Genomic DNA, 13,591 nt, shown 5'->3' on the forward strand with positions numbered 1-13,591 from the left:
CCATATCGAATGATTTTGGGATGAACTCTACTAAATGTTTTAATTTATGATTTACCATTGATTTTTTGATCGTAACAACATGCACATTCATTGATCTGAATTCTGGAGTGGATGGTGGAAGATATACATACTACTACGGTAAGAGTGAGAGTTTGAGTTGAGGAGGATATGGTAAAACCTATCAAACACTCATCATATATAACCCAATAGGCCTATATAATTAGAGGATTGTTCACAAAACAAGGGGAAAAAAAATTGTATTGTACCCTTTCCCTTTCCTTCATCTTGGATACAAAAGTAATATAATACATACATTACATGGGCCATGGTAAGAGGTGGGTGTGTGTAATATGAAAAAAGACATGGTGAAAATTAATAAAAAAGAGAATCAATTAGTTCTAAATGACAAGACAGTAAATAAAGCTGCTAACTCTGCTACCCAATCCAATAAAGTACAAGTAGTGACACAACATGACGGTGGACTACTGGATTTCCCCATCCTCACCCACACCGAGTTCCCCATCTTCAAGCTCCTCACCACCACCATTGCCATTTTTACGGGAATCTCTTTTCTGTTTTTTATGCTTGCTTTCACTATCCCTGCTATCCGATTCAGGTGAATATGCCGATGCATGCTGCAACGCACAATTGCCAAGGCATTAAAAAAAAAAAAAAAAAAAAAAAGATTTATTTTGTATACAACAGAGAGAGTAAGAGATATGTGAGGTAGGTACCTTTCTTGATTTTTTGCCATGTCTACGCGATGATGACTTCTTGGAGGAGGAGTCCAAGTCTTCCCTTTCGTCCTTATCAGAAGTGGCATCATCATCATTATCATCCTGCTGGTGGTGGTGATGCCTTTTGCGATGTTTTTTGTCTCTTTTCTTATCCTCCTTGGTGGTGGTAGTAATCTCCATCATCATATCCAAATTCTCACTATCCGAATCATCCTTATCCTTCTTCAATCTCTTTTCTTTCTCCTTCTCTTTCTCTCTCCGTTCTTTCTCCTTCCTCCTCTCCTTTTCCTCCTTTCTCACCTAAAAATACATATAATTAATTTATGATGATGATCACAATGACAAACAAAGGTGGGAAAACAACAAGGAAGCATCACCTTGTCCTCCTCCCGTTTGCGTTCCCTCTCTTTTGCCTTATCAACCAAACGAGCCACGTATTCCTCAAAGGCCTCACGAGCAACCCCCTCATCACCAATACCTCTAATTCCCATAAAATTAACAAACAATAATCATTTTTTTTATTTAAAAATGATTTCCTCCAACAATCATCATACCTGTATTCGGAGGTTTCCTCAAACAGTGGCTGGCACTCCTCCCACGTAGATGATGCAGTTATATCCTGAGGAGTGATCACGTTCCGGATGCTTTACTTGTTTTGTTTAATTAAAAAATATAAAAGTTGATACGATAAGTACCTTGATGTCGTACAATAAGTCAGTGAATTCTTTGGTAAGACGCTGACGCTTTTTGGCTTCCTTCTCCTCTTTTTCCTTGGCCCTCTCAACTACATCTTCATACACCAGCTGAACACACACACATATTTCATCAAAATGCTTTAATATTATTAAATCACTCTGACATGTCAACAGCACCAGCAAGAAAAATCTACCATCCACCTCAGATTTGCTTTCAACAACCAACCCTATCCCTTTCAGGTTTCATTAAACCTCTCTCTCAACAAATATTTGACTTATCATACCATACACAACCAATTCAAAACAGCTTCTTCAACACATTACCAACCAAAACCAAACTGAACTGAAATAAAGTTTATCATCTACCACCCAAAACTAGTTTGCTAGATTCCACTAAATGAATGAATGTATACAAGCTTCAAACCGAATCTCAAAAGATGATACTAATACTAGACATGCAAGCAAATAAATACAACTTTACTTTATATAACCGTAGAGACAGATGAATATCCAGTCAATGTTACAATCATAAAGAAAGAATCCATAAGTGTTACCTGAAGGTTTACCAGAGAAACAGGCGCAAGGCCCAAATGAAGAATAGTCCAATTGAGCGATGTAATTTCAATAACTATGGGAAGGAGGGTAATTCGGCCTTTTACTTTTTAATTGTCAGTTATTGTTATCGTGCCACTACCTATCTTTTGTAGTGGGGGACCATTTTGTCTTGTCCTCTGTTGAGGGTATTTATATGCTGTCTTTGGTCGTTTAGGGTATGCAGAAAACTATTGTAAAGTTCTTCTAGAACCTGGAGATTTCCCCTTTCTCGAAAATGGGGCAAACTGTTTGAGAAAACTATTGTTTTTGTGTTGGAGTTTTTCTCATTCAATTTGGTTGAGGAGTAGTCAATTGGTATATCAGAGCAGCTCTATCCAATGGGAGGTGAGCAGCTGTGAAGAAGCTGGAAGATCAAGTGGGGGTAATACAGATCCAGCTTCAGTCTCAGAATGGGGACATTCAAGAAATGAAGGCCAGGATGGACACTATCCTGCAAGGTCAGGAGGAGGAAGAAGAAGAAGAAGGTGCTGGAACAGGAAGAGGAACTTCAACAGTACATCAATCTGGTAACTCAACCCCGGCAGGGAACAGAATTCCAGTTTTTGACATGCCGACATTCGATGGTAATGACCCCAACAGGTGGATATTATAGGCAGACCGGTATTTTGCCATTTACCCGCTATTGGATGAAGACAAGATTGAAGCGGCGATCCTAACTCTTATTGGGGATGCGCTAGCTTGGTTCCGCTGGGCCAACAGACACAAGGCGATCAACACTTGGGAGGAGATGAAGCAGGTGTTTCTCCACCGCGATTTGTATGAACAATGGTCGGCTGTGGAACTGCTGAGGAGTATGTGAAGCTATCGGCCCCGCTAGACGAGGTGACGGAGCGAGTTGCCTTGGGGAATTTTTTGGACGGACTGAAACCCCACATCTAGACGGAGTTGCGTATGTGGGCTCCCTGTGATATGGGTCGTGCCATAGACTTAGCCCTACAAATTGACGAGAAAAATAGGGCCCTAATACAAAGCGGGTTCGGATCTCTGGCAACCCGAATCCCTAATAATCCACCACCAGCAACGCTATGACAAAGAGGATTATGCTACAGGTGTGAAGCTAAATGGCATAAAGGACATGTGTGCAAGACCCAAGTGAATGTGATTCTTGTTGAGGATGACGAAGAGGTAGGGGAAGACCCAGACGTTGGCAAAACTGATAAGAATCCGACCACTTTAGACTTGGTAGAGGTGGAGCCTGTTATCAAAGTCTCGTTAAACCAACCCGTGGTTACTCTAATAGACCCAGGGGCTACCCATAATTTCATATCATCAGCCTTCGTGTCTCAATTGGAGCTTCCAATAAGTGATACGCAGCCGTATGGGGTACACATGGGTACAAGCGAAAAAGAAACAGGTGGGGGCATTTGCAAAGGGGTTCTACTACAACTTGAAGGTATTGATGTTGTAGAGGAATTCCTTCCACTACGTCTGGGAAGTTGAGATATTTTTCTCAGGGTTAAGTGGCTGGGAACTACTCAAACGAATTGGAAGACCCAAACAATGGCATTTGAAGTGGGTGGAGAGTCGATATGTCTCAAGGGGGATCCGTCCTTGGGAAAATCATTGATCACTCTCAAAGCTATGTCCCGGGAATTAAAAAGGGAAAAAAGGGGTGTCTTAATTGAACTTAGCAACTTGGAATTAGAGGAGCACGAGGAGGTGGAATCCCGGAATTTCTAAGAAAGCTTAAAACTAGCTTTGAAGATGTTTTTCAAGAGCCAAAGGAACTACCACCCAAGAGGCTGCAGGAGCATCAGATTATTTTAAAGGAAGGAACCCCACCTGTGAGTGTGAGACCGTACCGGTACCCACACTTTCTTTAAAAATGAAATCGAGAGGATGATCCAAGAGATGTTGGCAGCAAAGATCATTCAACCTAGCAATAGTCCCTATTCTAGCCCTGTTATCCTGGTTAAAAAGAACGATTCTTGGAGATTCTATGTGGATTACGAGCCCTAAACTGAGCGACAGTCCCAGACAAATACCTCATTGCTGTCATCAACGAGTTATTGGATGAATTACACGGATCAAGGGTGTTCAGCAAATTGGATCTACGATCCGGATATCACCAAATCCGGGTACGCTCAGAGGATATTCCAAAGACCGCCTCTCGCACACATGATGGTCATTTTGAATTCAGGATGATGCCCTTCGGCCTCACTAACCCGCCAGCCACATTCCAAGCTCTGATGAACGAAGTGTTCCGTCCCTTTCTGGAAAAATTCATCTTAGTCTTTTTTGATGATATACTGATTTACAGTAAAGATGAGCTAAGCCGGGAAAATCAACTGTACGAAGTGCGAATTTGGGAGGGCAAGGCTGTCCTATTTGGGACATGAAGTATAAGCGGAAGGTGTATCGGCGGAGGCAACATAGATTCAAGCAATGGTGGAGTGGCCTTCTCCTCGCAGCATAAAAGAATTAAGGGGTTTTTTGGGGAAATTTGTGAAAGGCTATGCCTGCATTGCCACCCCACCAACGGATCAACTAAAAAAGGCCAGCTTTCGGTGGAATGAAGAGGCTGAAAAGGTTTTTCAGAAGTTGAAGCTAGCCATGACCACTGTTCCAGTTTTAGCAATGCCCGACTTCACTAAGACTTTCATTGTCGAAACTGATGCTTCGGGGTACGGGCTTGGGGCGGTGCTAATTCAAGAAGGAACACCGATTGCTTACTATAGTTGTACTTTGGGAGCTCAAGCCCGACTAAAATCAATTTATGAATTTAATGGCGATAGTAAAAGCAATCATCAAATGGAGGCCGTATCTCATTGGACAGAGATTCATAGTCCGGACTGACCAATTGAGCTTGAAATATATTTTGGAGCAACGGGTGGTGGGTAGCGACTATCAAAAGTGGGTATCAAAGCTCATGAGGTTCGATTTTGAAGTGCAGTACCGCACGAAAGCAAGCAATAAGGTGGCGGATGCCTTGTCTAGAAAAAACTCCACTATCGAGTGCAATGAAATAGCAGCGGGGTGTTGGGAGTTCTGGGAAAGATCAAAAACAGAATTATCTGAAGATGCGTTCATCAACAGGATTAAGAAGGAACTCTTGGAGGATGAGAATTTTGGCCTCTACCGTGACAAATCTTTTTTTCAAGGGCAGGTTGTTTATACCCTCCAACTCACCCCTCCTTGCGGGAAGTCATCAAAAGTCTTCCATGATTCACCAGTAGGAGGTCACTCGGGCGCAAAGAAAACTTATCAAAGAGCTGCAGCAGAGATTTTCTTTTCTGGCAGGGAATGAAGGATGACATCACAGAATATGTCAAGTGATGTGCAGTTTGTCAGCAACAGAAGTATAGCACCGCCTCACCGTCAGGGCTGCTGCAACCCATTCCTCTACCTGCACAAACCTGGGATGAAGTCACGATGGATTTCATCGAGGGGCTACCCTGGTCGGAAGGTTGGGATACCATATGGGTGGTCGTGGACAGGCTGAGCAAATATGCCCATTTCATTCCCCTCCGACACCCGTTTACTGCAGCCACAATGGCCAATAAATTTATCAAGGAGGTGGTGAGATTACATGGACTACCCTTATCAATTATTAGCGATTTTTCTCAGCCAATTCTGGATGGAGTTATTTCGTCTACATGGGATGGAGCTTCCTACCACCCCCAAACTGACGGGCAATCAGAGGTGGTGAGTCGTTGCCTCAAAACATACTTGAGATGTTTCTCTTCAGGTAACCCGAAGACATGGGCTAAGTGGCTAGCTTGGGCAGAGTTTTGGTATAATACCACTTATCACACGTCCTTGAAGATTACCCCGTTCAAGGCTCTCTATGGCCGGGATCCGCCACCCCTCATCCGCTTTGAAGGCCAAAGTACCCTATGGATGCATTGGAGCAGCTTCTAGAAGATAGAGATGCAATGCCAGATGACTTGAGGGTGAGTTTAATCCGAGCCCAGGGATCAGGCCAACAAAAAAAGGGCAAACATGGAATTCAAGGAAAGGGGCCTGGTTTACCTCAAGCTCAAACCTTATCGACAGCAAAGTTTAGCAAGGAGGTATGAGAAGTTAGCTGCTCGAAGTTACCAACAGCTAATATACACCCAGTGTTTCATGTCTCGCTGCTCCACTCAGCCTATGGTATCCCAACCAATCCCACCCAACTACCCCCTCAATTGACTGCTGAAATGGAATTGGTGGTGCAACCTGCATCAATCAAAGGAGTCCGGGAGAAGAAGAGGAACAGCCAAGAAGTTTTGGTACAGTGGCAAGATTTATCAGAGCAAGAAGCAACCTGGGAAGATTTTGAGAAGCTGGACAAGCAAGCAGTTCTGGTCCCAGAATTTCACCTTAGGGACAAGGTGAAACTTTGGGCCACCGGTAATGATAATCCCCTACCCCTGAAGGTTTACCAGAGAAACAGGCGCAAGGCCCAAATGAAGAATAGTCCAATTGAGTGATGTTTTTCAATAACTATGGGAAGCAGGGTAATCGGCCTTTTACTTTTTAATTGTCAGTTATTGTTATCGTGCCACTACCTATCTTTTGTAGTGGGGGACCATTTTGTCTTGTCCTCTGTTGAGGGTATTTATATGCTGTCTTTGGTTGTTTAGGGTATGCAGAAAATTATTGTAAAGCTCTTCTCGAACCTGGAGATTTCCCCTTTCTCGAATATGGGGCAAACTATTTGAGAAAATTATTGTTTTTGTGTTTGTCTTAGAGAGTTTTTCTCATTCAATTTGGTTCAGGAGTAGTCAAGGAGTTATCAGCATACCTGCAGATTAATATCCGATAAAGACGTGATGATGTCATCCTCAATAGCAGCCTTGAAATCTTCAAATGTCCATGTTGGCACAACACTCACCTAGGAAGAGCCAGATAGATACATAACAACAATAAAACTATAAATCATGTATTACCATGTAAATATATATATATATATGATGAATCCTACCTTTTTCAATTTCATAGCATCTTTCACACGAGTTTTATCGTCGTGGTACTGTCAAGTAAACCAAAACGGAGCATTTAGAGAGAAGTTGGGGGGATTTTTTTTTTATCAGTAGGAAATAATACCTTCTTCTCCAACTCTTCAGCAACATCCTCAAACAAATCTTTTGGAGTTGAGCCAGAGGTATTTGAAGCAACAGCCTGATAAGCTACAGACTCCTTCACCTGTCAAAAAATTAAAACAATTTTCATATTTGAAAAAATAAAAAATAAAAAAACTAGTATACTAATACCATCCATACCTTCTGACAGTAATCGCGCCATTGAGTTTTAGCCGTAAGTGTACCCGAATTTACATCCTCTTCCATCATCTTGCGAAACTCATCACGGTTTTTACGCTCCACCCTTTTTATATGATCCTTCAAGAAATGAACAACTGAATTTAATGAGAAATGACCTTTTCAACAACAAGAATAGTAAATAGTAATACTACCTTTTTTATTTTCCTCTGTTCGTCTTCTTCCTTCTCCAGGTCACGGATATATTCCTGACGCCACAAAAACAATATCAATTTCCTAACTAATTCCTATCAACTAGTTTAGCATACAAAACACTACATACTTGGAAAATCTCCAAGCGATCAATCTTATCAAGGCGCGAACATCTTTCATCGTCTTCCAAACGATCTTGAACTTTCCGCCACTGAGTATCCACCTGGTTCCAACACATGATACGCTGTTAATTAATATCCGAATAAACAATTATAAATCATCAGATGGAGCCTCACCTTAATCAACCCACAAGTCTCCAAAAACTGCTTGTACTCTGATCTGTACTGCCGTTGCTCCTCTTGAGCTTTTGCTCTTTCCTGAGTTTTTTTTTTTTTAAACACAGGAATATGGATAAAGTGTGTGTTCATTATCAGATAGATCATAAGCACAACTTACTTTCTTCTGCAGATCAACCAAGTAGTTTTGGAAAAGATCTTCTCTGTCAGAAGGTCGATCTACAGCCTTATATCGCTCATCATCTTCAAACATTGCCATGGCTTTGCTGGATTACATACAAATCGTGCAACTACAAAATCTTAACATGTATGAACCAAAACAAAAGCATATGATATATGTTCAACAATACCTCCATCTCATGGATGATGTCAATTCCTTGGACTCCTGAAAAAGAGTGATCAGCTGGATGGATAAAAACACCATAACCTGGACAAAAACAAGAGAGAGAGAGAGAGAGAGAGAGATTAAAGCAACATACTTCTAACATCTTTGTGAACTCCTCTTTTGCTTTTCTTTGCCTCAAGCGCCTCTCCTCAGCCTCCAATTTCTTTCTTTGCATCAGATACTACGAAGAAAATAAATCAAAATCAGATATCCATACAATGTGAATATACATACCAATGAAAAAAGGTTTTAATTACCTCATTGAATGCCTGCTTCCGTTCACCAAGTGTTTTTAATGCACCATATCTTTTATCATTTATGATCACTCTCATTGCCTGATATGCCAATTTAATCATCAATAACAAACAAATAAATTTAAAAAAAAAAAAAAAAAAAGGTATAGGCCACTAGCAACGATACCTGCTCCCAGTTCCAATCAGCCTCAACATTTGCATCCTCCAATAAAGCTTTAAATGCAACTTTTGCCTCCTAAAAAAGACAATAATTGGTAAAAGATCCAAACAAGCAGGATCTACCACATGAATATATTTTAGCATCATACCTGCTTACTCGCATAGATAAAGGGTTCATCATCCACAACTTTCTCCTCTATTTGTGTCGTGTTCACTTTTCCAGCAACTGCCATGCCCTTCTTGGCTTCCTAAATAAACAAATTTAAGTTGATTTTATTTCTTAAATTAGGCAGGAAAAGACATTAACGACTCATACCTCAGTGTCATGTGTTGATACGCCATCTAAGGTTTTTGGAACACCATGTGAAGATGAATCCTCTGTCTTCCTGTAATTTTACATTTTTCAACATTATACAAAACCACAGCATACTAATGTTAGGGGAGAGGGGGAGGAGGGATCAAAAACAATTACATTGGAGAAGAATGTAAGTTGGGAGGAATCATAGAAGCAGCAACTACTGCTGGATTAAGAGGGGTTGCAACAGATGATGACTCGGATCCCACATTATGGGGGACAGGGCTTGAAGCCACCCTGGGTATTGTTGAAGAAATGTCATTAACTGAAGATTGATCAAGTGCAGAAGGTGTTGAAATGGCTGGAGCATTCGGATTAGTCACCATCTCAGTTTGACTACTTCTAGAAGCTTCTTTCTCGGCCTGCTCGCGGGCCAACTGAACATGTACAAACAAGATTTTATTTTTAGAGCAGAGGCAAACTTTTTTCTTTATGTCCTGATAGAGAGTAAGAATATCAATTATCAGTCAGCAGATTTTAAGTAATAATAGCCGAGACCTTCAATTCCTCAGGTATCGTCCATTTAGACTGCTTTGTATCCTTGTTGTAATAATATCTGCATATATGTATTAAGTTAAGTACATTAGAGATGAAAAAACAGGATACTTTGAAAATTTCTATCATGAATATTTATCCGTACTTTTTACCCTCTGCAGTTGTGAACTCTTTCCAAACCGTGGAGGCATCGGCCCTCTGCAACAAAGATATCAATGAGTCCATTAAGATACATCAACAAAGATATCATTAAATTGAGCTAATCAGCATCATAACTTACCTCCAGAGGTGTCATCAACTCCAAAGGCTTCTCCCAAGAAGATTGCTTTGTATTCTTATTGTAATAATATCTGCAAAGATAAGATATGTAAAAAAAAAAAAAAAAAAGGAATCATTCTTTGAGATGGAAATTAAGAAGCAGTGCCACACAGAAATTACATCTACATGGAGTCTGTCTGAAGTAGAAAAATAAAATGAAACAGGTACCTTCTTCCATCACCAGCTGTATACTCTTGCCAATCTGATGATGCCTCTTGACTAGAAGAATGTAGAGCATTCAATGCCTGCTATAAGAATGAACAAAACTTGAAATGAATAAGTATAACACAAGTTACACTGACTACACATGGATAATTCCAAAAAAGAAGCAGCCAGAGCCAGAAAAGGAATAGTAATAAAGATAGACCTGATTTGTGGGCTGATGTCCAGTTTGTGGCATTGGTGCAACAGCTAGTGGACCTTGATTTCCAGAAGACAGCCAAGGTTGTCCACCAGCTGAGGCAACAGGTGTCTGCATCTGAAACTGAGAAGAGACATTTGTCCCAAACGACGGGGCGGTGAACTGAGACAAGAAAACAATTATAAAATAGATTCTGATTTCTGATACCTAAACACACGAGCTGAGAAAGGGGGGTTGGGCCTTACAGTGTATGAAGAAGAAGACGAAGAAGAAGAAAGAGGTAGTGCAGGGCCACCCAAACTCATGTTTGGCTGCTGCTGCATATAAGAAGACATTGGCATTGCTTGTGATGAGGGAGGCTGACCTGGTCTTGGTTGAGAAAACTGAGGACGATATTGCTGGCTGCCTGAACCCGACTGCATGAACGCATGTGCCTGTCCTTGCTGTGACGGAACCACAGGCCGGAACTGCACCAACATATTAAAATCACTATCTCTATGCAACATAAAAGCATCACCAAAACAGGGATGAAGAAGCCATGCATACTTGTATTGAAAAGTTTGTTCCAAAACTTTGAGAGCCAATGGATCCGATTGCAGGTGGCCGCAGAGACTAGAAGATAATATACATTTATGAGTGAGTAAACACTATATTATTGTTGCATTGCAATTCCAGTAACATACGGAAAGATTAAATGTAACCACACATATAACTTGTTAAATTTTCTCAAATGACAATAGTGATGAGTATTCCACCAAGGCTCCTTTGAGGATATGATTTACAGTCTTCCCTTTTACACGCCTTTGAGGCATCTAATATGTATTTTCTTTAATACATTGGATTTTTACAGGTTTAATTAGTCCAACAACGAAAGAAAAGACCATCCAAAAGTCGAGTAGGAAGAGATCAAAGGGAACCCATCAGTGTCACAAGAAGATAAGAAGAGAAGATTGTTGATAACAGCCACCATGGGGCTGAACTGAGAAACCCACATTGAACTCCTGACTGAAACAAATTTGGTAATGGGTAAATTACATATTTGTGTGGTACTGTGGTCTTATGTAGGAGATGATTTAATTATGATGAAAATTCAAAGAATATTCTGATTCATTATTGATTTGAACTGTTCTGTCATGATTCGAACCTAGTAATGAGCAACTCATATTGGGGATCACTTCAGTCTTACTGCTTCGGGGTAGCTTGTAGCCTAATCCAATTCAACAAAGGTTTAAACCTTGATAGTATGCATAACACAAACACTAAGGCTTGCTTATCTTCTTGGTAAAGTATGAGCCTGTACCTAATCTATTTGTAAAGAAAACATTCTTATTTATATGAATGATCATTTATTTACATTATGTTGTATTATGCAACTCAACATTTGAACTTTACTATCTTTAAATTACTGAAGAACATTCAACCAATAAAAACTAACTTCTGTTAACTCCTATCCACACGTTCACACACCCTTCCTGAACATAAAACCCAAAAAGGCGGTTCTGTGTGTGGTTACACCTCCAATTATGAAGAACCACAGTCCAGAGCGAAATATAATTAAATATACAATTTAGGGTTTAGTCAAGTAGTTTCTTGCAAAATCAAATAGATAACATACTCAAAATCAAGATTACCTGTGCACCGGAATTCTGAGGATTGTTATCCATTGTTGCGCATAAGCAAGAAAACAGAGAATGGAGCTAATAAGCCCTAATCCGAGTGAACTGCGTATTCAATCCTGGTCGTCGCGAACACCCCAACCCCAAGGAGGTTTGATTTAAGGATACAATTAGCCGTTGGATGGATGGTATACTCAATACTCAATAGTGGCGTTGCGAGAGAAATTGACCTAGCCCATTTATATACGAGCCTCGTCCGTGGGACGATTGTATATATATATATATTTCTTTCGTTTGGAGATGGTAAACGCGATAAAAAATAATAATAATAATAATAATAATAATAATAATAAAATAAAAATTATTGATGTAAAATATTTATTTTGTAAATATGTCTCGAACACATGTTTCAGAGGAGAGTGTAGTAGAAATGTTATTTAGAGGTTGTTTGTATGTTTTGCTGCACATCTGCGAAATCATTTTTGTCTGCACCTCACAGACATAGGTCATTACAGTGTGTTTGTTTTTTCGAAGTGAGCAGATCCAAAAACATCTGCACAAGATCTTCACCACACAAACATTGACTAACATCTTCTAAGATCTACGAAGTCCTTTTAACCTAAAAAAAACACGCATTTTTCTTTTCTTTCTCTATTCGGCTCATCCATTCTTACGTTTCACCCACCATCAATGCTCCCGCCTCGCTCCAACATCGTCTTCATCGTTCATCTTCTCCAATCAACACCGTCGTCCGCCGCCGCCTCCTCTCCGATCGCAGGCAACAGAAAACGCCTCATTTCCCATCGCAGACGAACAGCAACGCAGTGAACAGGTTTGCTTTCTTTTTTCTTCATTTTTTTTCCGGTTCTAACATCAAATTGATGATTAATCTTGCTTGAAAACTCTTTAATATACTGAAATATGTCATTTAATTTTGCTGAAATTGCTTCTTGTTGTATGAATTTGTTGTTGGATATTGGAAATTCGAAAAATATGGTTGAAAATAAATTTTCCTGTGTAAAATTCTTATTATATGTTGCTGGAAATCATATTCATTGTGTATTTTGCTGGAAATTTCATAAGATTGCTGAAAATCAAGTTTTTGTTGCTGAAAATCAAGTTTTTTGTTGTTGAAAATATGAAAATAATGCTGAAAATCATATTCCTTTTGTATTTTGCTAGTAATTTCATAAGATTGTTGAAAATCAAGTTTTTTGTTGCTGAAAATCAAATTTTTTGTTGCTGAAAATAAGAAAATAGTGCTGAAAATGTGAAAATAATTTCTAGAAATTCCATAACATTGCTAAAAAATTCAATTTTGATGTTGAAAGACCCTTTTAAGTTGTTTAATATGCTGAAAATTGTAAATGTTGTTTATTCTTGCTGAAAAGTCTATAATCTATTCAAATTTGTTGATTCTTTTTGTTGAAAATGGCTGTTTTTTCTTAAAATTGATGTTAGATGTTGCTGAAAATGTTGTAAATTGTTGTTTAATATTGCTGTGAAAATCGTTGTTGAAACCAAGTTTTTTTCTTGATTAAAATATGAAAAATTGTGCTGAAATATGAAATATTGCTGTGAATGTTGTGATTTTTGTTGAAAATACTTTTTATTGAAAAAAAAATTTACAATACCTTCTAAAATCTTATTTATCTATGATATATTGGCTTTTGTAAAACCATTTTTTATTGTATGACTAATTTAGTTGAATGAATTTTATTTTCAGTGTTGTATGATTATTATTATTATTTTAGCATCTTGCAGACGTTAAAAAACAAACAGTCTTCTTATTGCAGACTGCAAACGTTTGGTCCACCTCTTCTGTTACAGAGGCTTGTAGACGTGGTCCGCAGACTGTAGACATTTTGGCTTCAGAAAAACAAACAACACCTTAGTGTTAGGACATCCA

General features: G+C 39.3%; 1 protein-coding gene across 2 annotated transcripts; it reads right to left on the reverse strand.

The window, feature by feature from the left end:
* Positions 1 to 228: 228 nt before the first annotated feature.
* On the reverse strand, positions 229 to 11,922 carry LOC145026485 (pre-mRNA-processing protein 40A-like). Of its 2 annotated transcripts, none has more exons than XM_078976952.1 (28): positions 11,698 to 11,922; positions 10,613 to 10,678; positions 10,312 to 10,533; positions 10,073 to 10,228; positions 9,874 to 9,950; positions 9,668 to 9,737; positions 9,533 to 9,585; positions 9,391 to 9,448; positions 9,010 to 9,269; positions 8,854 to 8,923; positions 8,687 to 8,785; positions 8,545 to 8,613; positions 8,382 to 8,459; positions 8,219 to 8,305; positions 8,090 to 8,124; positions 7,900 to 8,005; positions 7,740 to 7,820; positions 7,574 to 7,666; positions 7,446 to 7,499; positions 7,255 to 7,371; positions 7,079 to 7,177; positions 6,957 to 7,004; positions 6,777 to 6,866; positions 1,433 to 1,540; positions 1,292 to 1,356; positions 1,115 to 1,217; positions 735 to 1,037; positions 229 to 635 (listed from the first exon to the last, which is right to left on the reverse strand). In XM_078976952.1, exons 1-28 carry the CDS (start codon positions 11,728 to 11,730, stop codon positions 483 to 485), a joined length of 2,853 nt encoding a protein of 950 aa, XP_078833078.1. In that variant the 5' UTR covers positions 11,731 to 11,922; the 3' UTR covers positions 229 to 482. The 2 variants fall into 2 exon arrangements, with proteins under 2 accessions (XP_078833078.1, XP_078833005.1); XM_078976879.1 differs by having other exon boundaries at positions 9,874 to 9,953.
* Positions 11,923 to 13,591: the final 1,669 nt, after the last annotated feature.

Source organism: Lactuca saligna, chromosome 1 (genome assembly GCF_052625555.1).
Source record: "Lactuca saligna cultivar CGN05327 chromosome 1, ASM5262555v1, whole genome shotgun sequence".
NCBI classification, from domain to species: Eukaryota; Viridiplantae; Streptophyta; class Magnoliopsida; order Asterales; family Asteraceae; genus Lactuca; species Lactuca saligna.